Source organism: Aythya ferina (assembly GCF_964211825.1).
Source record: "Aythya ferina genome assembly, chromosome: 11".
Classification (NCBI taxonomy): Eukaryota; Metazoa; Chordata; class Aves; order Anseriformes; family Anatidae; genus Aythya; species Aythya ferina.
Genome location: NC_140307.1, coordinates 21,833,491 through 21,860,839, shown reverse-complemented (window position 1 = coordinate 21,860,839; position 27,349 = coordinate 21,833,491). Strand labels below are relative to the sequence as shown.

General features: G+C 37.2%; 1 protein-coding gene across 4 annotated transcripts in view; it reads left to right on the top strand.

The window, feature by feature from the left end:
- The window catches only part of GLDN (gliomedin), a 135,260-nt gene extending 108,141 nt beyond the window's left edge, over positions 1-27,119 (top strand). The window contains exons 1-10 of one of the 4 annotated variants that reach the window (XM_084531672.1): positions 8,348-8,760; positions 10,633-10,684; positions 12,766-12,783; positions 13,786-13,893; positions 15,952-16,098; positions 16,829-16,948; positions 21,431-21,511; positions 21,602-21,727; positions 22,408-22,558; positions 25,877-27,119. In XM_084531672.1, coding sequence (XP_084387798.1) covers positions 8,431-8,760; positions 10,633-10,684; positions 12,766-12,783; positions 13,786-13,893; positions 15,952-16,098; positions 16,829-16,948; positions 21,431-21,511; positions 21,602-21,727; positions 22,408-22,558; positions 25,877-26,336 — 1,593 coding nt within the window. In that variant the 5' untranslated portion in view covers positions 8,348-8,430 and the 3' untranslated portion in view covers positions 26,337-27,119. Of the gene's footprint in view, positions 1-8,344; positions 8,761-9,335; positions 9,363-10,632; positions 10,685-12,765; positions 12,784-13,785; positions 13,894-15,951; positions 16,099-16,828; positions 16,949-21,430; positions 21,512-21,601; positions 21,728-22,407; positions 22,559-25,876 lie in introns of those variants that run through there. The other 3 variants (XM_084531675.1, XM_084531673.1, XM_084531674.1) reach the window with 3 other exon arrangements.
- Positions 27,120-27,349: the final 230 nt, after the last annotated feature.

The following is a 27,349-nucleotide window of genomic DNA, read 5'->3' as shown; positions in this document are numbered from 1 at the left end:
CAATCATTTTACATATTGGTTGTTGAGATGCTGAACTACAACCGGCAATTATACTTAACTCTATGGTTCATCTTTTTTGGAAACTCTGATATTAACATAATATAGATGACAACAAAAGTTGTTAGACTAAGGCTGGGGAAAAAAAAAAAAAAAAAAAGTAAAAAGCTGTATAGTAGAAAAGTTAGAGCTCAGCTGCCCAAATATACCGCCTGCAATATAAAATGTACCTGCCAGTAGAACATCTAACATCTATGAAGAATATTAGATCTGATTATTGCAAGACCTCTGCACCTGCAGAAGGTATAGTCAGCACCTTAGAGACTGCAGTCCTATAGCATCCAGTCTGTCATGCACACTCAGAAGTCTGATAAAATTACTCTTTTTTATCTATTTTTAAATATTTCTTCTTTCTGACTTAATCTACTTGTTTAGGAAAGTACTATTTCTCAGGTCATGATTTGTGGCATTTCTTGGCCCTTTGTTGTACCTTCAGATCCTTTTCTATGGAGACCAGGAATAAAAATTCAGACTGCAATCTGAGAGGGTTCTTCCCAGATGTGGAACGTGCCAAATTGCTTGCTGTTGATGTGGGCAGTAGCTATAATGCCTGTAAAGGAACTAAGTATTCTGCCAGAGTGCCCCCTCCATCCTGTATTCCCAGAACAATTTGAATGTTGTGTCATAGCCATGTGCCATTTTGAGACCTGCACAGGCTTGCAAATTTTTTATTCTGAAAATGAAGAGGTATACAGCTCTGAAAGTAGGGGGTGGGGGTGCCCTGTTGCCAGTAAAACCTCAGTGCCTTCTGCGCTTTCTCCCAAAATAAGGCAAAATATTCAAAATAGTTTTATGAGCGTACGTTCTGTAACTAAGTTACATGAGTAGCTTTACTGAAAATTGTAGGACTAGATAATTTATTTTAAAAATCCTTAAAATCTAGTAATAAAGCCCTAATAAAAAAGCACTCCATCTCTATCTTCATTTGCTTCCTATTCCTGTTGTGTGCTGACTAGAGATGAGATTATGAAATCTTTGAAATAGCGATGATCTTTTATGAAGTCCGTCTGAATAAGGACTACTGTAATATCCCCCCCTCCCTGAGTGGCAATATTACTGTGTGCATGGTGTGTTGTCCTTAACCTCAGGCAGGTATGTCTGGACTATCTATATCTGCTCCATTAGCAGTAGAGGAAAGGCAATCATTTCTAGAATGTAATTCATCTTGTGTAGAAGTCTGTGTTGTGACTTAGTTTCTACATCCCTCTGTAAGAGGCACTCAGGTGCCACAGATAAGTTAGTTTAAAATTCCTATTTAGTTGGTCCAGTGTACATGATTTTGTCCTGTTTATAGGTAGAAATGTAGTTGGTAATTATTTGGTTACTAATAGAAACTACACTTCTGACTAAAGAAAATCATATTCTAGGATACTGGTAGATTTTGAAGATGAAAACAGCACATTATATTAAGACAGTTGTTTTTTAGTGTCATTCTAATGTATGATTTTACAGCCATGTTTAATATAACCTTTCAGTTATCCCTCTTAATCTTTAAAAGTGCAGTGTATTTTACTATAAAGACTTCAAAGGATATGTTCTGTGGTTTGAACTTAAGCTAATATATAGTGCATATAATAATCTACTGATACACCTAGCAGTTCTTTACTTGCAAATGTTCTGAAATCACATTGCCATCTCCTCCACTTATAAAATCTTCCAGTGCAGTTGGTGCATTTCTCTTGCAGCTGTCTTTGTGACTATTACTGCGATCGTATTTCTGAAAGTAGTAGATACATGCAGTAAATACTTGATTTGAGATTTCTTCTGTGATTTGTTAAACAGACTATTGAGTGCTCTCTTGGCTTTATAAATAGTCTTAAGATACATGTTTAAAGTGTGTATAAAGCTATAACAAATGAATAAGTAGAAGTGTTCAAATAGGAAAATGCGGTTTTAATTTCCAGTGAATCACAATGGTAAATAAAATTAATGATGAAATACTGAGAAGAAACAATCCGGAATTCTGTTGGTTTTCAGTCCTTTCTGACTGAAAATTACCAAGAGATACAGCTAGCTATAAATGGCTTTTTGTAAGATTGCACTGTGCTCAATGTTTAGCAGTAAGAGGAATGGATGCAATGTATACCCAATCTTGTGTGGACAGAAAGAGAAACGTCTGAAGTAGCGAGGAAACCTTAAGGCTGCTCTATTTCATATCCAGCTATTTTTCTTCTTCCATTCTGGTACCTTTGGGCCACAATGACATTCACTTTGGATCCCCCAACAGATCTGTGGGAAGTGGATGGAGTGAGTGTCTATAGCATACAAATCAGAATTGGGTTAAAGTTCTGGGAGTCGTGTTGTTGGAATACCTTTACCAGAAGATGTTCTTTGGTGGTGTTTTGTGCGTCACTCTCAACCTAGACACAATCTGATAAAATTTGTTTGGTAATAAATATTCAGTACATAATTCTTGGCAGGGTTTTGGAGTGGCTGGGGAGTTCCTCTTCTTCCTTTGATAGCTTGCTGAACTGCAGGATCCTTTGCAAAAAGACAGGACTATTTTTCAATGGTAGCTATCTTGTGGATATTTTCAGCTGTATTTATTGTTTTCAGATCCTGGTGGTATTACAAGAATGTGATAGATCTGTTGAGTCACTTACCATTTGTCATGCGTTTTGTGATCAGTTGCTTTTTATTCCTGTAGTTAAAATTGTGAATAAGCAATTGTAGCCATGGTGTTTGAATTGCTCTGTTTGACTTGCTCCTTAAGTCATCTTTGTCTATTCAGCTTTGATTTTTCTAAATGTGTGTCAGAGGAATTTTGAGCACTTTTCTGGGAAAGTCCTCTTTAGCTGACAGTGCTCTAATGATGCATCTCTAAGGCATCTTCTGCCAAGGTTATTGTAAGACAATGAAACATTCTGCTGGTGCCATTGAATAGTACTCTTTGTGTTGCACTACTTGCAGATATTTGTGGATTTTATTTTGTGCTTTAAACACCAGCTTGGCTGACCTAGTAATAAATTGATTTTGTTGGTTCTAAATTTACTTTTATAATTGACTGAATATTCCGAAGTAGTGGCTGGTATATCCTTTGCATAAATTTATTTATTTTTACCACTCTGTAATAAGTTCCCTAAAATCACGGGAAATTCCTAAGGTATCTGTTGCTGATGCTTTAACGAGTTTTATATTGGTTTGCCACTAAAATATTCAGTGGAAGCTGGAATGGGTTGGGGTATAGATCCAGCTTTTATAGATGGTAATTTGTTGAGAATTAACTATCAATCCCAAATATTTCCTTGCAGAATTTGTATATTTAAAAAAATGTAAAATACTGCTTAAAATAATGTTACCCTAATCCAATTAAATACCATTTGTCCTTTGTGTGATTAATTTCACATAGAATCATTGAATGGCTTGCGTTGGAAGGGACCTTAAAGATCATCTAGTTCCAACCCCCTGCCATGGGCAGGGATACCTTTAGACCAGGTTGCCCAGGTCCCATCCAGCCTGTCCCTGAACACTGCCAAGGATGGGGTATCCACAGCTTCTCTCAGCAGCCTGGTCCAGTGCCTCACCACCCTCATAGTAAGGAATTTCTTCCTAATTTCTAATCTAAACCTGCCTTCTTTTAGCTGTTATCGCTTGTTGTGTCACTACACTCCCTGTTAAAGAATCCCTCCACAACAGTACTTATTCCAGTAGCATTCAATCTGTGATATTTTTTAACTGGTTGCCATTTTGGTAATAACATACATTTGTTGAGGGTTCATCCATTTGCAGGAACTGAATGCATGAAGTCATGATGAATCCCGCCAAAGTCTAGCAGTGAAAAAAAAAATTACACACATTTCTTTCTACTACTAATAAAACTGCATAAAACATTAACCAAAAAAAAAAAAAAAAAAAAAAAAAAAAAAGAGGGGACTTATTTTGATACAAAATGAACACAATTCTACTATTTACTGTATATATTTTGTTTGTTTGTTTGTTTGTTTCTCCATGAAAGGAAGCTTGTGTATCCAATATGCTACATGCATGTAGAATGTATGTACAGAACTGCAGTGGGCTGCATTCTAGTGTCTGTCACTGATGCAAGTCTGGAGTAATTCTGTGGGGTAAGGTTAATCATGAAGCTTAGTGCAAAGTCTAAATTACTCAAGTCTGCCATTGTAGTTGACCCTACAGTTATTGCACAAACATTTCAAACCTACATATTCAATTTTTTTCCAAACATGAATAGAATAGAACCTAATACGAATTTCAAAATCAAGCCTTTCTTTTTGCATGTGGTCAGAAGCCTTGTAAAATTCTAATGCTAGGCTTTGGCTATAGTGAAATAACATTGGTTTCAGTGCCAGTGTTGAATTGCAGTTGTGATTTGGATGGAGGAACTCTACAGCTGTTTGGCTGCTAATGTGTCATGTGATTTGAGCAGTGATAAGAGACAAAGAGAAAGGGCATTCATGGCTTACAGTGTTGCTAGCCTTCCTGACTATATCCATGCTGAGCATACAGTTGCAGTGGTTGTCAATATCAAACGTCTCAAAGGAAAGCACAGCACAAAGAACTCACTGAAAAGCATAACTCTCCATGGGTTTGAGTTCAAAAATCCTCTTCCCCTCCTATTTTGTAAGTTTGTAAAGTAGGTTTGGAATCCTAAAACATTTAGCATATACCATATTTCTTGATAAGAAGAGGATTCAATATATGTCAGATATATGACAGTTATCACAGGAGGCTATGAAAGCTTTTAAAAAAACTTTCTTTCTTTCTTTTCTTTTTTTTTTTTTTTTTTTTTTCTCCCCTCACTTTAACTAGTTCAGGGAAAGAGGCTACTTTCTTTCTAATAGTGCTTATAAATATTTCAGTCTTTTTTAGTATCTTCATGGCAATAGCATCATTGGAGGATGTTTGGTTATCTGTCTTTTAAGAGCATCATCCTCAGCAACCTAGTCAATCTTTCAGCATTAGTTATCCAAGTGCCAATCTGCAAAGACGTCTTTGGCATGCAAAGACATGCCAATCTCCAGTGTGCTTCATCACTGTGAGAGCTGCCTAAATAGTTGGGATTTCAGTTATGAGAATTTTTTGCAAAGTTAAAAATCAGTGGTAGCATTACTTAAGTGTGACACCATCCGAATACATTCTCTGCCTTGGAATAATCAAGTGATATTCTTTATTACACACATGGTCTGTAATTTGGATAAAAAAATACCTGTTTTGGTAAGGCTTTGTTTTATCTCCTAGCAATTTATTTCAACTCTGTGACTAAGCTGGAATTGTGAACAGAATAAATGTGATGTTTTATCTGCAGTTTGTGTATATGTTTACGGAACAATAGTTTTCTTATGTTAGTCTAGATCGCTTCTGAGCACACTTTTTCTGTCCTTTTGATAAGCAAATTGCAGTAATGTCTCTAGAACTTATCAGCAGGATTCCCCAAACTTCAGTCTGCTTCACTGTTCATCAGTCTACCATAGGGATCTTTGATTTTCATCATGAAGAAGGAACAGAGTCATCAAACATGAGGATGCATTGCAGTTGGTGATGAGTGCTGTACGGATGGACCAAAACTTCAGGTGTGTTATCCTGGGATGGGAGATCTAGATTAAGACACAGAATGAGCCCTGAACTGGGGGTAGTAGAGCATAAGCAGATTTGGAGACCTTTAGATGAAGTGCTGATTATATGGTATGGGTACAGATACAGTAGAAAGCTAGGAAAGGCATGGCCACAGCCCAGTAAGATGGCTTGGTCTGCTAATAGGACTTTCCAAGCAGCCTATGCTTGGGAACCCTCTTTAACCGCAAAGCTGTGCTTTCAGCTGATTCCAGACTTTCAAAAATAGGGCATTTTCTCGACAGAGGTGATATTCCCTGTGTCCTAGCAAGATAAGCACTATAGCAGCACAGACTACTGAACAGCCCGTGCTATGGATAGCAGCTCTGAGCAGCTAACAGCATGGGGAAGAGTCCTGCAGCTCTGCCAGCTAAGCAGCTTTCATACCACGGCCTTGGATAGGGTGTTCACACTGATTCAATGGCCCACTATTTTTAATCAACAATGTTCAGCTTCTTTTTGTTCATAATACAGAGAAAATCCTACAAGATTAGACAGATGGAGAAACAGAGTGCTGTATTACCCCTGTTATTCTCCAAATGGTAGCTCATTATATTCTTTTTGCTTGATCATTATACTCTGGAATGGACAATAAAGAGGAAGGATAACTGTTATGCTCTGTGGTTTCTGGAGTGCTGTTCTATTTATTTTCTAAGACAGAAAAATGCTTTAGTTTGCTCTTATGATAGATTATTACTGGTTTTATTATAGGTATGAAATTATAAACTAAGCTTGCTTAAGATATAGCGTCTTCTGAGAATTTCTGTGCAAAGTCATATTTCTCTCTTTCTCTCTCTCTTTTTTTTTTTTTTTCCTTCCCAAATTTAATAGTATAAGAAAAACTTAAGAAAGTACTTCTATAATAAGCTAGGATATCAACTGCAGAGTGAACGAAATCCATTGGCATCAGAAACACTTTATGTATGTTTAATTCTCTGATAGCTTTAGAATAGTCTGCCAAGGGCCAAGGCCTCTGAAGTGATTTGCAGGGGGGTTATGAATGTTTGTTTGTGCTTTTATTCCTTAGAATGTCACTGTTTTACTGATGGAGCACATTCTAAGACTCTTCATCCTGCATAAAGCTACATGTATGCACATCTGTATGATGCTAATTGTCTTTTCTACAACGGACTATCTGCAAAACTAAGGCAGAGCTCAAGCAGTAATTTAAACTTCAGTAAGATTCTTTTTTTGCTGAAAGCTCCATTCAATTCCAATGTTAGTAGTAGGAATATAAATAGAATAAGATAGTGAAGCTGCATTTCCATCATAGTATTTTTTTTTTAATGGATTAATTAAGTTTTAAATAGTGTACTGGTTTCTGAAAATACCTGTTCATTAAGGGGACCAAATTCCTTGTTCTGATTTGTCAAACAGAGAAAGCTGTAAAACTTGTGATGTGGAAGAAGTTGAGCACAATGGACGTGAGGTGGTCTAACCTGTTCCTAAATCACATGGTAGGAAATATTTACACAATACAGTAAGCCCAAATTTCCAAATCTGCCTGACCTACAGGGATAAAAAGGCATTATATTTATTTATTTATTTTTGCAATATGTATGAGCTACCAGAGAGACCCCTATTATCCTGTACTATGGCACAGTAGACTTCTATGATTGTGCAGTGATATCCCAGGAGAACTGCTCAAAAAATTGAGAGATTAGCGTGCTGGTGGGCCTTGCTCCTTTGGCTATATGGTAATTTTTTTTTATGTCTCATCTGTCATTGTGGAATGAGGTGGAATGATGTTTTTGTCCCCTCTACATTTACCCTTCTCTACCTAAATCCATCAGTATAGTTTCAGACGAAAACTGTCTCCAATGTGATGCTTGAGGATACCAATGCTTTCTGTAGTATTTCTTTTATTTCAGAGAGATGAGGACTTTAATATATTAGAGGTGTTTTCCTCTCAGTATTGCTTCTGTGTTTAACTGGATGGAACAGAACTGCATACATTAAATTCAAATTTGATTTGACCTAATAGTTTATTCTTTAGTGCACTATGAGATTAACTTGAATTGCATGTCAAGGGCATAGTTAGAATAGTGTCAAACTATGGTACCCGACCAGTTACAGAAGTATGCAGAGAACTGTTGTTGAGAATCAAGAACCCTTCCCTGTAGGGAACTTGGCGTTTAAAGTGTCTGAATTTCTCAAGATTGATTTGACATAGCAACAACACAAGAAAGCACAAGGACTTTGTCTTTGAACATAAGATTTCAGCATTTTAAACAACTTTTCTACAAATGTTCTTCTGACTTGTGTAATTTTCATGGTCTTTATGAACTCTTTGTATTCGGGCAAATTCTGCTGTTCCTCACAGCAGTTCAACTCTTTATAATTCTTTTCTTATCTTTCCTGTCAATTAATGAGGGGTGAAATTGGTTGTACGAGAGAGATAACATGATACTCCGTGTCACACAAGGAATAATCTGAAAAATTCCAGCCACACTTGGACATCTAAAGCTGCAGGTAGTGCTCTTGGTGAATTCTGTACACTGTTCTTACGAATGCAAAGAGCCTGCTGGGGCTGCAGCCTGGCAGCACACCGGGAGGGATTTTCCTGCTCTGCGATCCCTGACGGCTGACATCTCGGCCTCGGGGAAGGAAACCAATGAGGATATCGCCCAAGGGCCGCTCCCGGGGACCGCAGGGGTAGTCCTCAAGGCCGGGACCGGTGCCCCCCGGGGATGGAGCGGGGAGGGGGGCGCGGATCGGCCGCGCTGCCCCGTGCCGGCCCCTCCATAACGCCCACCGCGGCGGGGCCATAAAGCCCTCCCCGCCGGCAGCCGCTGCCCGGCGGCGATGGAGGCTGCGGGCGGCCGGGCGCTGCGGGCGCTGCTGGCCGCCGTGGGGCTGCTGTCGGCGCTCAGCGCCGCCGGGACGCTTTTCTTGCTGGCGCAGTGGAGGGAGCTGGGCGCGGCGCTGCGGGAGCTGGAGCTGGGGCTGGAGGCGGCGCGGCAACCCCCGGCCCCCGGCTCCGGCCGGGACCTGCTGGGCGGCACCGCCGGGCCTTCCCGGGCGCCTCCCGGCGCCCCCCGCAGCAAGCGGAGCCGCCGCGGCGAGCGCGCCCGCGGGCACGTGCGCGCCGAGACGGACGAGCTGCTGATGATGCTCACCTACTCCCTGGTGCCGGTAGGGCAGAGGAGCGCTCTCAGACTTTGAAACGCTAGGAGGTTCAGTGGAGCTACAGCAAAAAGGGGTGGAATAAAAGGTCAGCCCGCCAGGTTTGGAGGTGGCAGGTTTTCAAACCTCTGCTCCGCTGGTGGAGTCGCCCGTGTTCTTTCTGTCCTGCGTCTCACCAGGACGCTACCAGGCGGTATTTTGACATCGTGCTTTTCTGAAATAGGTCGTGCCCTTTTAGCGAGCTTTAAATTCAAGGTGTTAAATGAAGGGTCGAAAGAGAAGAACTGTAGCTGCAAGAGCATTCCCTTTATCTGGCAAAACTGCATAGCTTTTTGCACTTCAGTGCAAAATTATCCTTGCTATGTAGGAGCAGTTAAGTAGCTGAAAAGTTTTGATTAATTTAGAAGCTTTTGAGTTCTGAGTCTGAAGAAATGCAAGAAAAATATTGCTGTTGAAGGAACCTGAATGGGAAGTCTGTCCCAATAAAGATTGCAGGTTTAAGCCCACAAAGAAAGGAGAAAAGGCTCCTACTGATGTGGCTATTGATTTTGGTTCCAAAAACTTCTCACAGGAAATACCTTTTCAATAACATCCCATGGATGTTTTTGTCAGTAAGTCATTGCAGTGATAACATCTGCATTAATATTAGAACTAATGAGATGGTATGGCATAGGTTTTCACAGCTATGATATTCCAGGTCTCTGTTGAATATAGGCCTTGAGTGGAGGTCTTTTCTGAGCAGAATCTGTCTTGCAGCAGAGGCACAGATTTTTGTGGTTGGGTGTTATGGGTATTGATATCCTATTGCTCTGCACAACAGCTGGTTGGGGGGAATCTATTCTGTTTTGTGGATGGCCACTGTTCAAGAATCTTTGAAATAACTTTAGGCATCAAAAATCTTATTTTAGCATTAATAGCATGAGTATATTTTAGGTTCTGGCATTTTGTTTGTTTATTTTTATGTATTTATAAATATATGTATTTTTTTTGGGGGGGGGGGGGGATTAAAATAGGAAATTAGGACATATACACTAGTAGAAAGACTAATGAGAGAGTAACAGTCCAATAATCTTGTAAGCACCAAGACTGAAAGTGAGATTTAAAACTGTGCAAAAGGTGATGGCTTACATCTCTCTGTCTAATTTTCTGAGAAGTTACTTCATGTTTTATTTTGTCTTTCCCCTGCTCTCCTTTCTCCCTCTGAAGAAAGTGAAGCCTTTAGAATTTAAACAAAGTACTTTTATCTGTAGCTTTTCTACTTGGCAAAGGTCAGGCTGGATGATTGGAAGGCTGTATTGCTAATCTTTTTGTTCTGATGTAGGCTGCTTGCTATAACACACTCCTTGAATGCCATATTTTTATTTTTTCTAACTGTCAGCGGGATCACACTGGTTGGCAAATACAATGCAGAGATAATTGGAGGGCTCCAAAGCAAGTTGTAATCCTTTCAGCAGTCTCATCAAAACCATTTAGATTAAAATGCAGTTTGAATTAGAGAACACTCAGGCAAGGTGCATTTTACAAATTACAGTGTAGAAGCCAAGTTTTTTTGAGAGATGAAGGAATAGAGAAAAATGAAATTCTGATATTCAAAACCAGTTAGCTCCTCTCAGCTACATAAAATTTATCTAAAACTTCTTAGAATGTCTGAGACTCGGGAAGTCATTTGGTCCAAGACCCCATTCAGATCAGGGCTGATGTTGACGTTAGATCAGGCTGCTCAGGGGACAAAACGTTTGAAACTTCAACATGAAAACAAAACTGACAGAAAGACTTATGACAGAAGAAAAATGATTTCTGTAGTCAAAGTTAGACCAGATAAATTTATTTGAATCGTTATAGCATGCATTGTTTCAAACTTTACTTTCTTTGCAATATTAGGTCCGGGTGATGGTGGATTTATGTAACAGCACAAAAGGGGTGTGCTTAACAGGTATGTTTGTTACTATAAACATTACACTTATACCTTCAAGAATACAGATTTACCATGTTTTCAAAGAACTTGAGGTAGATAGAGTATAAAATGTCCAAGAATTAAGGTATTTATCAGAGTTTATAAATCCGTTGGGTTATTTATTTAAAAAAAAAAAAAAAAAAGTAACAGGAGCTATTTTGGGGCTTACCTATACCTACTTATAGTAAATGCTGGAGGTCAAGGAATTCAGTTTATATTACTTGGAGCTATTTCTTTCCTATGTAATTTTTGTAATCGTATCTTATAGATTTGGGTGTATTTAAAATACTAGTTGATGTTTAGCCTTGGTATTTTTTGTATGTATCCCCACACTTCCAGGCTACCGTGGGATAAATGTGTTTACTCTCCTTGTTGTAACTTCTGTGGAGTAGTGGGACTTGGAAGGGCAATATGCTAACCTACCCTGCCTCTACCCTGCCTTAGGAACATGTTGACAGTGTGCTGGGTTTCACTTGTTGGCAGTCTGGAGTTAGAACAGCTGGGACACAAAATGATGTGAGCAATTTCTGTGTCTTGATGAAGAGAACATCAGGCAGTAGCCAACTGAAGGGGTATGGTGCAGTTTGAAGACTGTAGCAGACTGAATTGTGTTCACTTTGGAAATGAGAAGATTAGAAATAAGCCACTTTTTAGGAGTTTATAAAACACTTCACTTGCTGTCTTTTTTATATTTTTAAGTGGCTTATATGATTTCAGCATACAAGAGATTTACCATAATGTACACAGATGTACCCTCTGTGATACTTATTACTTCTCAAGCACCTTTCTTAGTTATCTTATGCTTATACAAGTATACTCAAGATCCTTAGTTTCAGATGACAAAGTAATTGTAGGTACTAATGTACCATTGTAGTGTGGAAAAAATGTTCATTTACTGGAAAATTGGGAGTGAGTTGTTAAGTGATGTTACTGCCAGTACTGACTAAAAGGAATAATCACTGTAATGGTATTATAAAATGATTTTCCCTTTACTTGTAATGCTTTCTAATTAATGCTGAACACTGTCGTTTTTAGGGAAATCCAGCAACTTCTGTTATTTTCTGTTTTAGAGATTTTTTGTTGAAACAAGACACTACTTAACTGAATAAAGTGTTGACAGCACTAATTTAGTTCTTTAATTACAACAACCCCACTTTCCTTTGTATTCTCCTAACCTGCTTTTTTATTATTATTATTATTATTTTATTTATTTTTTTTTAAATATGTATTGGACATAAGATGTAGCTTGTTACAGAAACACTTTCAAGTAATGCTTTACTCCTGCCTGCTATGCTTTTCTTCTCATAGAAGGCCTTAAGCTGGAATTAAGTCAGAGAGTATAAGCGAATAAGACAGATTTTGTTGTATTACATGTTGCAGAATAACTGAAGCAAGTCCAATTTCTAGTGCACCAACCAATTCACTAACCAGGTTCTGTGGGAAGCTTGGTCCAGTTTGGAGACCAATCACATGCAAAAAATAGTGTTTGTGGTTTAGATGTAGTTCACAGGAATGACAAGACCTTTTTGCCTATCGAAATAGTCTGAATACTGAACAGTAATGGAAAATCTGAGAAATACAAGGAAGCATGGTGTGTAACAGGATCATGCCATTCACCAGTGTTATTAAGCTATTTTTCTAGTGTAAGAAGATTTTGGAAAAAACTTAGATAAAAGAAAAGTAATAATTGTTGGATGGCTTGGGTCTGTGGCATTGGAAAGGCACCTAAACGGAGTGAGGTTATATTGTAGAGGTGGCTGTTTGTCAAGTGTTTATCAACTGAAATTTGCAAAAGGCCGACCATGTATGTATATGTAACTGCTTTTAAGGATACTCTTTCAGTAAGTCTAGGTGAGTTTGTGCTCATGTTCAAATGGCTGTTTTTAATACAAAACAGCTAAAACCATAGGTGCTCATTTTGAAATCTGACGGACTTTTCCCCCTTTTTATTGTCCTGATCTAATGCCAATCAGTTCTATTTGTAATTGTTTTTTGTTTCCTTGCTGGGAGAAACTCACCATTTTCTCTTTGTTGTGTTCTTTTGCATGTCCGTGATGTAGGCCCCCCAGGTCCACCAGGTAAGGTACTTTGATAATTGCCGTAATGTATTTAGGTAACTGAAACAGAAGCTGGTATAAATGTTGAAATATAGAAATGTATCTTTATAGAACAGCTGTCTTTCTTTGCCTATTAGAATAAGGGAAAGTTGCATGACTGCCTTTATAACTTTTATGATTGTGTCAACCTATGCCCCTTTAAGTGGTGGGAGGGAGGCTTTTGTATCAGAGGGAAGAGAATAGTTTCACATCTATTGAAATGTATGTGGTCAAAAACAAACGTTAACTAGCATTTAGGTGAAGAACATATATAAAAGGGCAAACATATTTTAATATAACACTATAAATATCTCTTAAAAATTGTTGGTTACTGGTTTCTGACCCCGCCCACCCCCTCCAATTCCATAATAACTTTTCCTTCTTTCTATTATCATAATGGTTGCTAGCCTATATGAATGGTTACTTGTTTGCTTTCCAGGTTTCTTTTGCTGTGGGTCTGCTTAGAGTAATTCTATCAGAAAAGTACTGGGTACTTTTTGTTTGTGGGGATTCAGTAGTGACAAAGGGAATGATACCTTCTGTATCAAGTCAAAGTTTGGTACTACAGTATTCTGGATGAGTAGGTAAATGCTCTTCTTGTGTTAGATTAGTCTAGCCTGTATCATAAGCAATGTCAAAGCCTGTGGAAGATGTATTTCTGATGTTGACAGTGACTGTAACAATGGGTTCCACTGTGTTGATCATTCAAGTGGCCTGATCTGTGCTGGTCTTCGTGCGAAATATGTGCAGCATTCAGTTCAGTCAGTTTTCTTATGCTAAGGCCAGGGCAAATGCTCACTTTTTGTGTTTGTGGGTGTTTTTTAGGAGGATACTGTATTGGCATGGAGAGCATAATGGCCAATTAAAGGATCTTGTATTTCTAAAGAATATATACACATAAATATAATATATATAGATTTAGTGATTTTAAGGCTAAATTGCATTTAACAGTGAAAATTCAATTATGCTGTTTGGCTTGTTCAGGGCCTGCTGGACTTGATGGGCTCCCTGGCCACAATGGATCAGATGGAGTCCCAGGTATACCAGGTCAAAAGGGAGAACCCGGAGTAAATGGAAAAAGAGGAAAAATAGGTATTTTTTTTTTCTTTGCTGCTAAAAAAAACTTTCTTGCTGTTATATTCAAATGCAATTACTTTTAGACCTTTGTTACAAGGAGAAGGGTTTTAATGTTTACAAAGAATTTGTACATTGCAGAACTCTGTAAAATTCTTTGTCTTACACTAAGTTTTTGTAGATTACTTCAGATTTATTCCATAGTATATATATGCTATTGAATAATGCAAATTAAAGCTATTGAATGAGATTAATTGCATCTCAGTATTCTGAGTTTGCTGTTAAATACTGTCTTTACAAGAATATTTCCATTCCCTCAACCTTCCAACATAAGGATGCTTTGACTTCAGATGGTTTAAAAAAAAACAACCAACAGAGCAAGAGTTTGGGAGTGGGAGTTTCATGTTACCATAGTTTTGCTTTCAGATACATAATAATCATGGTGGGGAAACTGTATTTCCATATTTTTCTTTTTTTCTAAACTGTCTGTTTAATATGGAAACTCTTGGAGCAGCTTTTTTTTTTTTTTTTTTTTTTTTTTTCTTTTTTTTGGGTTGCAGATAGACTTTGTAATGCAGCAGAGTCTCTAGGTACTATTTTAATATAATCTACACAAATAGAGTAACTCTGCTAAATAGCCCATAGGCTGCATGCAGTCCACAAGCAATTTTCTATGCTGGTCAAGGAAACTGTTTGTCCTAATTTACTGATTTCACCCTGACATATATCTGCTAATAACACAGAGAAGTGCTGTTGTCTCTCAGATCCTTGATTCTACAAATCACTGTGCAGTGGGTGACAGTTACTGTGCTCTGAGGCTGTAAATTACTGTAAAGGTGTAAAGCAGTAATTGCTTTACAGACATATCTGATGCGTCATAGTTAATTGAAAACACTGATGGATAATTGGTTCTTCAAGGCAGAGTGACAAAACAGTGGTTTGCACATGGTAGGAAAGTAAGGAGACAGAAGGGCATCGGGATAATGCTGGGGTGAGGGGAAGATAGAGAAGTGTATGTTAATAAGTAGGTTGGCTGATGCTAGCATTTATATTTATAGCGGCCCACCTATTAGTCTGTTTTTTTCACCCTATTGCATGGCAATTTGGCAATTGTGCCAAAGATGCATTTCAGATTTCACCCCAAAAGAGTAATTGTTTCTGGTTTCACAGAGTCAATTTAAACAGTGAAACTTTAAGTAGATGAACAAGCAATTTCCTCTCAAGTGCTTACAAATGTAATGTATTTGAAACCTATGCCTGCAAGAACACATATTTCCAGTCTTATGATGGTTAATGCTTCTCTCCTAAAGCATGAAAATACTAGCTGACACAAAGATAGAGGGTGAAAAGTTTTGATATGTCAGTTTTATAAACACAGCATTGTTTTCCTTGTTGCAAAATATTCTAGCTGAGATTACACAGGACAAACGAATGTCTTGTTAAAAATGCTACTTTGCTAAATCAAAGCTACTTTTGCTTTGATAAAGCACAAAAAATATTTGGACTGATCATGCTTGTAACAAGTGTAGGGGCAGGGAATAGTAGCCACGTGAAAAGGTTGCTGGGTGGCTGAGTCTATGCTCTGCTGGGACACAGAAAATGTTGAAAGTACAATGTGTTGTAATGTTAGTACATGAAGTTAGTACATAAAGACATTGCTTTAAGAAAAGAGGTGCTATGAAAGTGCACTTCTTCTTTAATGCCCTACAAATGTAAAACAACTGACTTCATATTTTTTCCTTAGTGTTCCTAGTCCAGAAATACTCTAGCCAGCATTGGCAAGGCCCAGGTCTCCATGTTTCATGTTCTAAACTCAGAGATTACTAGGTAAAGAAAACATTCTTCACACCTAATGAATTATACACCATTCCCCTGCTTATTTGGTTATAAAGTTCCTTTGAAATCAAAGCAAATTACAACAATACAGAAAAATACAAGTGAAAAAAACAAACAAACACAAAAGAAAACCACCAACAAGGGTAAATATGTTTTGTATTTCAACAAAATGCACTGATTTTAGGAACTGTGTGATTAATGCAACAATGTTCTTGGTACTGAAATGCTTTTTATTTCTAGGCATGCCAGGACAAAAAGGTGATCAAGGACAGAAAGGAGAACCTGGAGAAATGGGTTTACCTGGCAAAGATGGTATGCCAGGTGGAAAAGGCGCAAGAGGAGCAAAGGGTGAAAAGGGGAATGCAAACAATGATGTAGTGTTAGAAGGTAAGAAGAAGAAGAGGTCTCTTGCAGTAGCGTACATGACAGAAAAAGATACACTCTGCTTCTGCAAGAGTAGGACCAACTAACATAACCACATTATCCACAGTGAAGTTTTTGGGTATTGCTACAGTTTAGATATTAGTATTGGTCAGTAATAGTCTCAAGGGTGTGTGGAGCTCCAAAAATTAAAAGGACTTCCTAGGGGAGTGTGTTTCATTTATAATGCAATTCTTCACAAATACTCTTCTATTTGGTCTTTGTGTTGAGGTGTACATGAATTCCACCCTTTCTACTACACTTCAAGACAGTTGATCTTTTGCTCTTTCTTGCAGTGTAGTTTTATTTATGTATTAGAAAATGAGAGCAGATTTCCACTCGAATACATGAAGGAAACATCATGGCAGCTACATTATAAGTTGCTAAAACTGTAGCCTCTTAAGTTGAAGTCCTAAAAATCACAATATAAAAGGCAATAGTGGTTTATAACTCTCTAATGCACTTGTAATCCAGACAGATTAAATTGCATTCATGTCTTAGAACTTGTGAAGTTCTGGATGGCTCACATTCTAAGAAAGAGCATTTCAGGGAGTTTATTGATCACACAAAAACCTCTTAAGAATTCAGAGGCTCTTTCAGAGATCTCCAAAAGTCCATCATGTGGACATATACGGTTTTCTGCAGATTGTCTGCTTGCATGCAGGGGCTGCAACATTGTACTTCATTTTTTACATAGGTGCAAAAGGTGAACCTGGACCCCCTGGGCCTCCTGGACCACCTGGACTCCCAGGACCTCCAAGAAAACGTAAAGGTAAAACACAGCTTCAGGAGAACATATACAGCAACAAATGCACAGGTTAGTTCTTTCCGTTGTTCTTTTTGATATTATTAGCTGGTTCAAAACCCATTGCTCCAAGGCTCATGGAACAATAAGCAGGTATTTAATTCTCCTGGCATAAGTAAAACTGAAAAAACTTAAAGCTGAGTATGTACTTACATGTTTTGTTGAAATGCACTCCTGGTAAGGCAGCAAGCTATCTATAATATTTGTCTTTTACTCATACTATTCCAATGCTAAAACAGTGTTTACAAATGGGTTTTTCTGCTAGATAGAATGTATTTGGAAAGCAAGAGAAGTGCTGTTGATATTTTTAGCTTTTAAAGGCAGAATTTTAATTTTATGTATAAATACAATGCCTGTTAACCAGGTTGCATTTCACTGTATTCTGCAAAATTAAATTGCCTGGTTATTGACAGAACCAATGCAAGGTAGACTAGCTGGAGGAAGGCAAAAGGCTCCATGTCTAATTGATTATGGAAGTTTTTGGAGCAAGGTGATCTTGACTTGTTTTCATTTTTTTTGCTTCTTATCATTATTGCATCCCAATTCATGAACTAGACTCTCTTATTTGCTCTACTGTATCTGTGTTGGTGAGCTACAGAAAGTAAAAATTAAAAACAGAGCAGACTTCCTTCAAACTGCTGCAGTGACTGGCTGCAAATTACACAGCAAATACTCTTAGAACCCGTGCAGCTGGTTAGAATGCCAGTTCATAGATTGTCTGCTAAAATTTAGCAGCTGCCATCAGGTTCTCTCCCCTCCTCTCCTCTCTTCTCCTCCCTTCTTTTTATATTTGGGAGGAGGTGAAGGGGACACCCTGGTGCTTGCAAATCAAGGATGTTCTCACTCATTTTATTGTAAAACTCAGCAGCCATGTTTTATAAGTATTTCAAAATGGATGTGTGAAGTCACTGAACTTTAGAAAATGTTGACCAGAAATGTTATCTGAGAGCATTTCTTATTGGACAGTGAAACAAGGGGAGGTGAGATGAGCTGCTGGCCTTGGATGCTCTGGAACATGGGCTCTACAAAAACTGTTGTATTGTGATAACTGGAAAATTTGGCTCAAGCTATTAACTGATAATAAAATGCAAAGAGAAGCTTGTGCTAGAACAGCATTTGTATTTCTAGCTTACTCCAGCTTGAGAATGGAAGTAAACCTTTGGGCTTGGATCTACATACTGGATCTGGTCCCTGTTGTCCTTATCCTTTACCCCTCAATGGAATTAAATTTGATGTCAAAAATGATTGTAGCTTTCAGTGACTGTTACTATCCCTACAGTTCTGAATTTTTCCCCTAGCTGAGAAATCTGTTTTCAGGGAGGTCAGAGTGATCCAACAAAAGAATAACAAAGAATGTCTCAGTTCCTAATTTTTCTTTCATATTTCTATAAAAGAAGGTAGCTCTCTGTGACAGTGTTTGGTTGAGTGGCATTCCTTTTATAATTGGGAATGTAGCTTCTTGAGAGGCATATCAAAAGGGAATAGACCAAGAAATTCATGTAGTTATTAAGTATAAAACATGCACCTTGATTTTTATGTCTCACCGTTAATAGGGTGATATTGATCTTATGTTGCAATAGTAAAGTTGCAGAGGGAGCCCACAGTTCTCAAGTGTTGAGAAAAAAGGTTTCAGTTGTAATGGATTTGAAATAGTTCTCCCTTCTGCCAGTTTGACACTAGTAGCCCTTCATCTTGCAAGCAAAACATGTCTAAAGATGTCTAGCACCTACAATGTGTACTGCAAGGAGAAAACTAGTGATTAGCTGTTGGTGATGTCTGTTTTAGCTAAGAGTAGTTTCAAGTGAGCTAACACTAGTACCTGCATTAGCATCATCTTTTCCCCTTAGCCATCACTCTCCAGTTTGGTAAAAAGATTTTTTTTTTTTTTTTAATAAGTGCTATTAACTAGAGAATATTTAATACTGGATGGAACATACAGCAATGATTTCTGCCTCTTATTCTTAATGTAGAACATAACTGTAATTGTAGTAGCATGTGAGAATCTCAATTGGGAGATGCTGGGTATTGAATTATCAGAAAGGAGCCCAAAGAGTCTCTTTACAGTGGAAAGTGGATAGCTGAACAGAAATCTGATCCTATTTGAAATTCAGAAACACATGTACAAGATAAAATTGGACCATTTACTCAGGTAGCCTCTTTCCAAGTGTTGAAACAGACTGAAGTGCTTTGGAGAGATAACCTTTATTGCATGGATTTCTGATGGTTTTGAAATCCCAGTGTGCAAATAGGAGTTATATTCAAATAACTTTGCAGAGAAGAGGTGTTCCTCTGTGAGCATTTACATTTTATGAGCCTGTAGACTGTGTCACCATAACGCAAAAATAAATCACCTTTTGTAACTAAATCTTCATATCCCTTTGAAGAAAAGAGAATGCACATGCTGATTTATAACTGTAATTAACTTATTGCTTGAGAATATAAGAATGATTTATCTAAATCAAGTTTTACTTTTTTTTTTTTTTTTTCAAAATTTAATTTCCTTAAGAGAATACAATAATTAGTTGCAAGCTCAGGTGTGTTTGATCTCAGTGGTACTGTTAGCTAATTCTAAAAAAAACAAAACAAAACATCCCTTCACACCCTCCCCCAGATAAACCAAATCAATAGTTTTCATATCTTGTAAACTCCATTAACTGTCATCCAGAATATTTTAGGATGAGAATCAGGATATTTATCTTTTTTTTTTTCTTTTTTTTTTTTTTGGTGGAAAGAAAGCAATGAAAATTTCACATAGTAGTCTCTGATTAAAAACAAAACAAAACTGTCTTTTCAATCTTAGTTGTTTTCTGTTTCCTGCAGCTGAAAATTCTCAGAGAGTATTGCAAACATTCTCAAATCTGAATAGTGCATTCAGCTTCACCAGAAACACAGGCTTGGACCTTGATTATTCCGTATTGTTAGATAAATTACTGTATAGGGAACTGCTCACACAGCTAACTTTATCAGTTTTCTTGGGCTGAGACTAATACATTGTGCATTTCAATTTATAATTTCTGTGGAATGGATTCCTTCTCTGAGATATTTTGAGAATATTTTGAGATCAGAAGCTGGAAAGTGACCTAGAGGGATTGCTAGATTCCAGTTATAGGCATACATCTTCCTACAGCTGGATTGACTGTTTGTGCCTTTTTTGAGAGATAAGTTGTGATCAATTACCATGTTTAATGCCATATCAGTGAATGTCCTAGAAAAATGGATGGGAGAAATATGTGATCTTTTTGCTCTATCTTGGAGTATTTTCTTTCTCTGTGAACAAAGACAGGATATAACTTTAAGGAGAAAACAGCAATGCAGTGCAATCTGCCCTTACTTTCCTCAATGTCACACTACCCTTTCAGCATTACTTTATAGTTATTTCATATTTTTGCTATTTTACTCATTTAAACTTCATCACAGCCCCATGAAGCCCAGAAATCTATTGGAAAGCAACAATGAAAGTGCATGTCTAAAAGAATTTGCAGGCTGCATGTTAGGCAGTGAAAATGTGTAAGGAGATGAATGTTAGAAATGAGATTAGAAAACAAGCCTACAGTGAAATCACGATATCTTCAGCACAGAACTGAGAACTCTTCTCTGTGATTATTAATTCTAAGTAAAATGAAACATTGCACTGATTTAAAGCAGAAAAGAGGTCTTTTAAAGAAGGCTTTACAGAAGAAGTTCTATAAATAACTTAATTAAGGCATTGATTAAACAGTAAATGTTAGAGAAAACCCAATCAGTTACCCAATCAGTTAACCTTTAAAAAATTGTGGAGGGCTGGGGGAAAATGTTTGCAGTTGTTTATTTGTTGCTTCTGTGAACCATTTTTCTATATGGAATGTGGCGTATAACTTCCCTCTGCTACTTTAATGTCATGGATGAATGACCTGCATTCTTATGCATAAAGTGCTCAGTGTATGTGTTAGTACATTACTGTTTTGGAAATTAATGACAAGTGCAAAACTTCCACAGTTGCCTACAGAGCACACCCCCTCTGATGGTGTATCTAGATTTGGGCATGAAACTTGAGTTTAGTCATCGCTCATTCTCAAGGAAGCATTTGTTGTATTACTGATAAGTCAGCCAGATGCCAGCTGTTTCAGTTATCTATTGTTATCTAAGGAAAGGGACAACACAGTCTTTCTAAGCACTTGCTCAGGAATTCACAGCTAGAGAATTAAATCTGTTGGCAGAATTATTTATTCCTCAAAGTTGTCTGTCAGCTCAACAATTTTAAGGGAACAGACAAGCACAAACACTTCATTTCCTTGGCAGAAGTGAGAGCAAATGCCTTTTTTTAAAATCTTCCCTTTCTCTCTGTTTCTCTCTCTCTCTTTTTTTTTTTTTTTTTTTTTAATTACCAGAACTACTTTTTTCCAGGTGAAATAAAATCCCAGTTGTTATTACTTTAGTTTGATGAAGTCATTGACTATGTATCTGTCATGTTGCATATAGAAAGATATCATGTTTTCCCTTTTCTCTCAACTCTAGGTGAGACATGTGCTGTACCAAATGATGACACTCTGGCTGGAAAATCTGAAGACAGAGCCCTTGATCATTCAAAAAAAGCTGGTAACCTATTACAGAGGGGGTGAGACCAGCTGCTCCTTACTGTTTTTGTACTCTAACATAGATAATGCATGTGTGCTCTTTCTCTACTAGAATGTGTCATAACATCTGTAGGAAGTCCTGTTCACTTTGTCAGTGTACAGCAAACGTTTGGAACTTGGATGCGAGAACCTGCAAATATAAGTGATGAAAGGATTTGGCTTACCATGCATTTTTCAGGTATAGTAGTAGTACTTACTCATCAAAAGTCAGTTTTATATTAACATTGCTTTTAAATTCTTTCAATCCAAATTAATATTTCTCATAAAGTCTGTTTTTACTCACATATTTTTCAGAATATTTTCCATGTTGCCAATATAATACTTAACTATACATATGGCTATAGATATCTGAAGTATTTTCTGACATTTTCAGGATCTGGTGTTGACTGAAAATAGTTTGAGGATTATTTTTTTTTAATCAATGCAAATTTAAATGTCTGTTGTTCAAGTCTTTGTATTCTTTTCTTTCAGTGGTTCCCTTATAGTTTTAATAGCTTAAATTGTAGCTAGTACTTTTGCCTTTTTATTTAGGAAAACACGAAAATTAATCAGATGCTGCATGAGCTACATTTACTGCAGGATAATTTCCAAGAACTAAGTGGAAAAAGGAAATATTTTGACAATTTACCAACTATGTTCAGAATTAGGGCTCAGCACATTCAGTGGCAAGCAGGCCCTTGAACACCTCTGTAGGTTCTTGGTGTTTGTTTCTGGGTTATTTTAGCATATTCCAGAACATTAAATCACTGTTGAAAACACAAATAAGATTGTTGTCTGTCACAAACTTGATTCTGATTGAATTGTAGTAGAGATTTCAGAAACTAGATAAACTAGATAGCTGTTTTTCTCTTCATTTAGGAAACTCTATCAAAGAATATGAGAATTCCAATGCCTTGCTGAATGATAGCTACAGAATCATTAACATCACAGGGTTCTTCTATGGATGTGGTCATGCAGTACAAAACAATCATCTGTACTATCAAAAGGGAGGAACCAATGTCATTCTGAAGTAAGTCAAATATAGTTAGATTAAGACAACCTTTTTTTCTGTACCATTTTATGTTTCTTTTTGGTCCTACCTAAAATAGGGAGAATAGAGGAAATGGTTCAGAGTTCTTTCCAGGACAGAACAACTAACTTTTTTTTCTATCTGCAACTGGAATGTTGGCCATTGGCCTTCCATAGAGTCTGTGTGTGCAGAATCTGTGGGAGCAGAGGAACTGGGAGGGTAGTCTTCAACCGTTTCTCTGATGTGAAGGTCAGTTCTTTAAACATTGTTCAGCTCTAACTATGTCGTTTGCTACATGATACATGATATATATAGGACAACTGGGCCTGCAGATTGAAAAGATGCTGCGTGCAGAGATGACAATGGATTTTTTCTGTTGTCTGTCCTGGGGTCCATGAGCTTTGTATTATACATTACACTGCTCTGGGTGTTCTTGCACTTGAATTCTTTGCTGTGTTCATAATTGCCAGAAAGAAGTGGGAACTGACTAATGAATTTGGGGCTCAGAAAAAAAGAGCACAATTGAAGAAAATAACCTGTGCATGTGTACCTGCATCAGGGTGGAAATTGGTTCAGTTGCAGTCTGGGGGACACAGATACGGGATTCCATGACTGAAGCCCACTTATGGAATATTTTGGCTTTCCAGAGCTTCTTGCTGGGTTGACACACATGCCTTATTCTCAAATAGCACTGTTCTTTGCTGGTAGGAGTTGTTAATGCTGCTAGTGCAGAGGAATGCACTAAGGCATCAGCTGAGGACGTAGTGACCTGGTGTAAATTCCACTGTGGAGGAGTGGTTCTGCTGTTTGATTTCTTCATATTAAGTTTCTGTAACTCTCACAATGTGTCTTTCTGAATTTGAACCGGGAATTACATCTTTATTTCCTCACTTTCTACTGACGACAATACAAATCAAAACCAAAATCTCATCTTGTGTGGAGTGCCAAAGAAAGGCAGTCCAAGGGCAAGTGAAAGATTGCAACTGCTTTCAAGCTCCACTACATGACTCTGATGTTTGAGCCAAGAACATTTCTATACTTTGATGTCTCTACCCAAGCAGGTGTGAGTGCCTTCTTCCTATATTCATTTGGATGCCAAGGAATGTGAGCAAGCTGCTTGGATTCTATAATATTTGTTCTGCCAAAGACAAGCTCAATTTTTGGTAACCTCCTTTAAATATCTGTAGGACTTTTTGTTTAAACCTTTTTAATGACCATCTCTGTCTAAGCAATGCACAGTGATGAGAGAGAAGTTCCTTGCCCTTGCTTGGGCACTGCTAATTTGGAACTGCCTTCATATACAGACAAACACAAGCTGTTTGTGGAAATTTCAAAAACTCTCTAATTTGCTGAGAGATGGTCTTTGTTTTCAGTTATTCACTTTATTTACCTTCAGCATAGACAGGATTAGGCACTGTGAATTTTGTTATAGTAAAGTCCTTGTTTCTGGGCTGCAATAAAGCTTCTGGGACTTTTGTATTGATGTGAATTTGATTCATTAATGTGAATAACAGATGAGGACCTATCTAGTTGATTTTGCAAATGTTGTAAGGAGTTTACTGTCATATTTAAAAGCTGACTAAAAACTATTTTGACTAAAAACTATAAAAACACATTTAAAAACTAGCTTTGTTTGACACATTTTGGAATGTTTCACCCCTTTCTCCTTTGTCTAATGTTTTCCCACCTGTATTCCTTTTTGGTTGACTTACTCATCTCAGATGATCAGAAAACTTTGTAGCTTGATCTTCCCCATGGTTGATGAAACGTTTACCTGAATCTCACCGTTTACCCCAAGCTGGCAGAAGATTAAGGACTTTTTGAACCACTTGGAGTTCTAGGCTGGACTGTGCTTGATTGGGTGAGAGAAAGAGAACCTCAGGAATGAAACATCACTTTGCTGCTCCCTTCAGAATTTTCACATGAAAGAGGAAAAGACATGGTGTTCTATGTTGCAGATCCTGCACATTTCTAATGAATCTTGATATACTTTTTGTCTTGTTGGCTATTTATAGAATAACCTCCTGAAGAAAAGCTGTATTTCTATATAGCTGTTCCTGCTAAGGTCTGTTCTTGTAGCTTTTGCATGAAGCTATTTACCAACATGAAGTGATTAATAAGATTGACTGAGTTGATATGCATTTTTCAGAAATCTTCTCCAGCCTTGAAGCATTTTTTAGTGCACACATATGCTGCTGGAATATAGAGTTGCTGCATACTTCAATTTTACAGAAGCTGACAAAAATCATTTTGATAGTCTAGTCATTCTTTTCTTAGGATGATTTTCCTGCATATGCTATCAACAACTCTTCACAGAAAAATGAGTGTTCCAGTATTTTTCTCTTATGTTGAAAGTTCGTGGATGTGAAGTGCTCATGTCAAGTCTGTCTGTTCAGAAGACTTTTGGAACTGTAGCAGATTCTTGTACTGAGTAATGTTTTTCCTTTATTTGAGGAAATGAGCTATATAGTTACACAGAAGTCACAGTGAAATGTGCTGTAATTCTGCACTACAGAATACATTAATTAAAAAGATAAAGTACACTCTGCCTTTACTAAAGAACGACATCGTTCTGTGACTAACTGCATATATGTCTTGATAGTAGCTGATTACTCTTCTGAACTAGTTAGTAGAGGAACTCAATTTTAACTGCTAAATGCCACTGTCCTCAGGTTATCATCCTATTAAGGAATTTCAAGGAATAAAAACAATTTTATACATCAGAGATAAGACATTTAGGCTGTCCTGTTGGAGGCCGGTTCAAGGTCAGAATTTTGGCTCAGCAAAAGTAGAATTTCTATTCCTTTGATGTTTATTTGAGCAAATCACTGCATTATCTGAACCTCTTTCAAAAGGCAAGCTCTAAGACTAGGTGATCCTGCCCAGAATTCATGCCAGTTTGGTCATTTTCTTCCTTTGTTCCCATCCAGTAGAAAGCAAATTTCAGTACTGATTTCAGTTATAAGTTTGGAGCTTCACCTGATATCTAATTCTTTTTCATACCCGTTCTTTCTTTTAGTTGGCTTCTTTCACCCTAGAGATAATAAAGTTCATAAACTAAATAAAGTGAAACCTACCAAAGTGAGTTCATGTCATTGCACACCTTTTAAATTGTTATTACACTAGAATTTTCTCCTAGTGTTTTGGAAGATGCTTTGAGTGGAGTACAACGTAAAAAATACCAGAATGGTCTTTAAACTCAACTATTTTTAGCTACGTTTCTATCATTATGTACACTGAATCAATACAACCAACCTTTGTATATAAAAACAAAATTCTAACACAAAATACTAAATACTTATTTTATTTTCATTTCAGATTTGGGCTTGATAAAGCATCCTTGGGCACACTGCCAATTGAAAATGCCTTATATCATGGTCGTAACTACCTCTTTGCTAACTCGAAGACATATTTCAACGTGGCAGTAGATGAAAAGGGTCTTTGGATTATATATGCCTCAAGCACTGATGAAAATATAATAGTGGCACACATTGATGAAGAAACATTTTCAGTCATTCGGCATATCAATACCACATATCCTAAGTCCAAGGCTGGTAATGCATTCATAGCATGTGGAGTTATGTATGTTACTGATACTAAGGATATTACAGTAAGTTTTGCTTTTGATTTATTGAAAGAAAAGCAGATTGATATAAGTTTTGAGTTACGATCTTCACAGTCTGTTCTTGCTATGCTTTCATACAGTCTTAGAGACAAGAATTTGTACACGTGGGAGAATGGGAGCCTAATGGTATACCCTGTACATTTTGGCAGATGAATATATCTTAAAATAGCATGTTAGGGAGTTGTGCTTGGCTAAACGAATTATTATTTAAAGCTATATTACATACATAGCGAAGTCTCTTCATTTGGTATACATTTTCTGTTCACTGATGGTGGTTTGCATGTGTGCTTAAAAGGGAGATCAGACCCCTTTGTATAAACACTCAAATTATACAGGCCATTTTAAATTATTTTTTGTTCAAACCATAGCTGTTCAATATTGCAGCTGGCACATAGCACAGACTTGCTTTTGTTTTTTTGCCTATTCTTGAGCAGATAATTAGATATAATGTATGTTGATTATTCCATGATTATGTGTTTGACAGTGACTATTTATAACTATCAGTTACAACCATCTTATCTGCAATCATTTTCTAGTCAGTAATTATGGTCTTAGTATAAGCGTCTAAATAATGACCTCTTGTGTACAAAAACATTTCTGTTATTTTCACTTAATACTTTCCAGTGATCCTCTCTGAACATGTTTTGGACAAAGATATACAGCTGTTAAATATAATGGGGATGGAAATAGTTACTTAAATATAGATGCATATAAAAAAAATAATCAAATTTGAAAAGTTCAGCTAACTGTTACATAACTAAGAGCAAAATCCAGCCCAGGTACAAGGAAAATGGGAATAATGGCATTATTAAATATTGAAGCATATGAAACTGTGTTTAGTAATGAGAATGTTGGAAGGAAAGTAACCAGGTACAAAATTGAAGAAAACATGTATAATTTTTGATTAAAATTTCTGTTTTAACAGTGTTCAAGTTACTTGTGTTGCTGCAGTCTCTTCTTTACCCCTCACTGCCATCTAAGCTCTACCACTCCATGGAAGTATAACTTCCTTATAACTACACTTAGTTGTAGTAAGTTATATTTTACTAAATTTGCCTCACAGTCCTCCATACAAGTGAAATGACAAAATGAAGGGTATATATATTTTTTTTTTGCCGGTAGTCATAGAAAAATAAAATACCTGGGGCAGGATTGCATGTATTTAT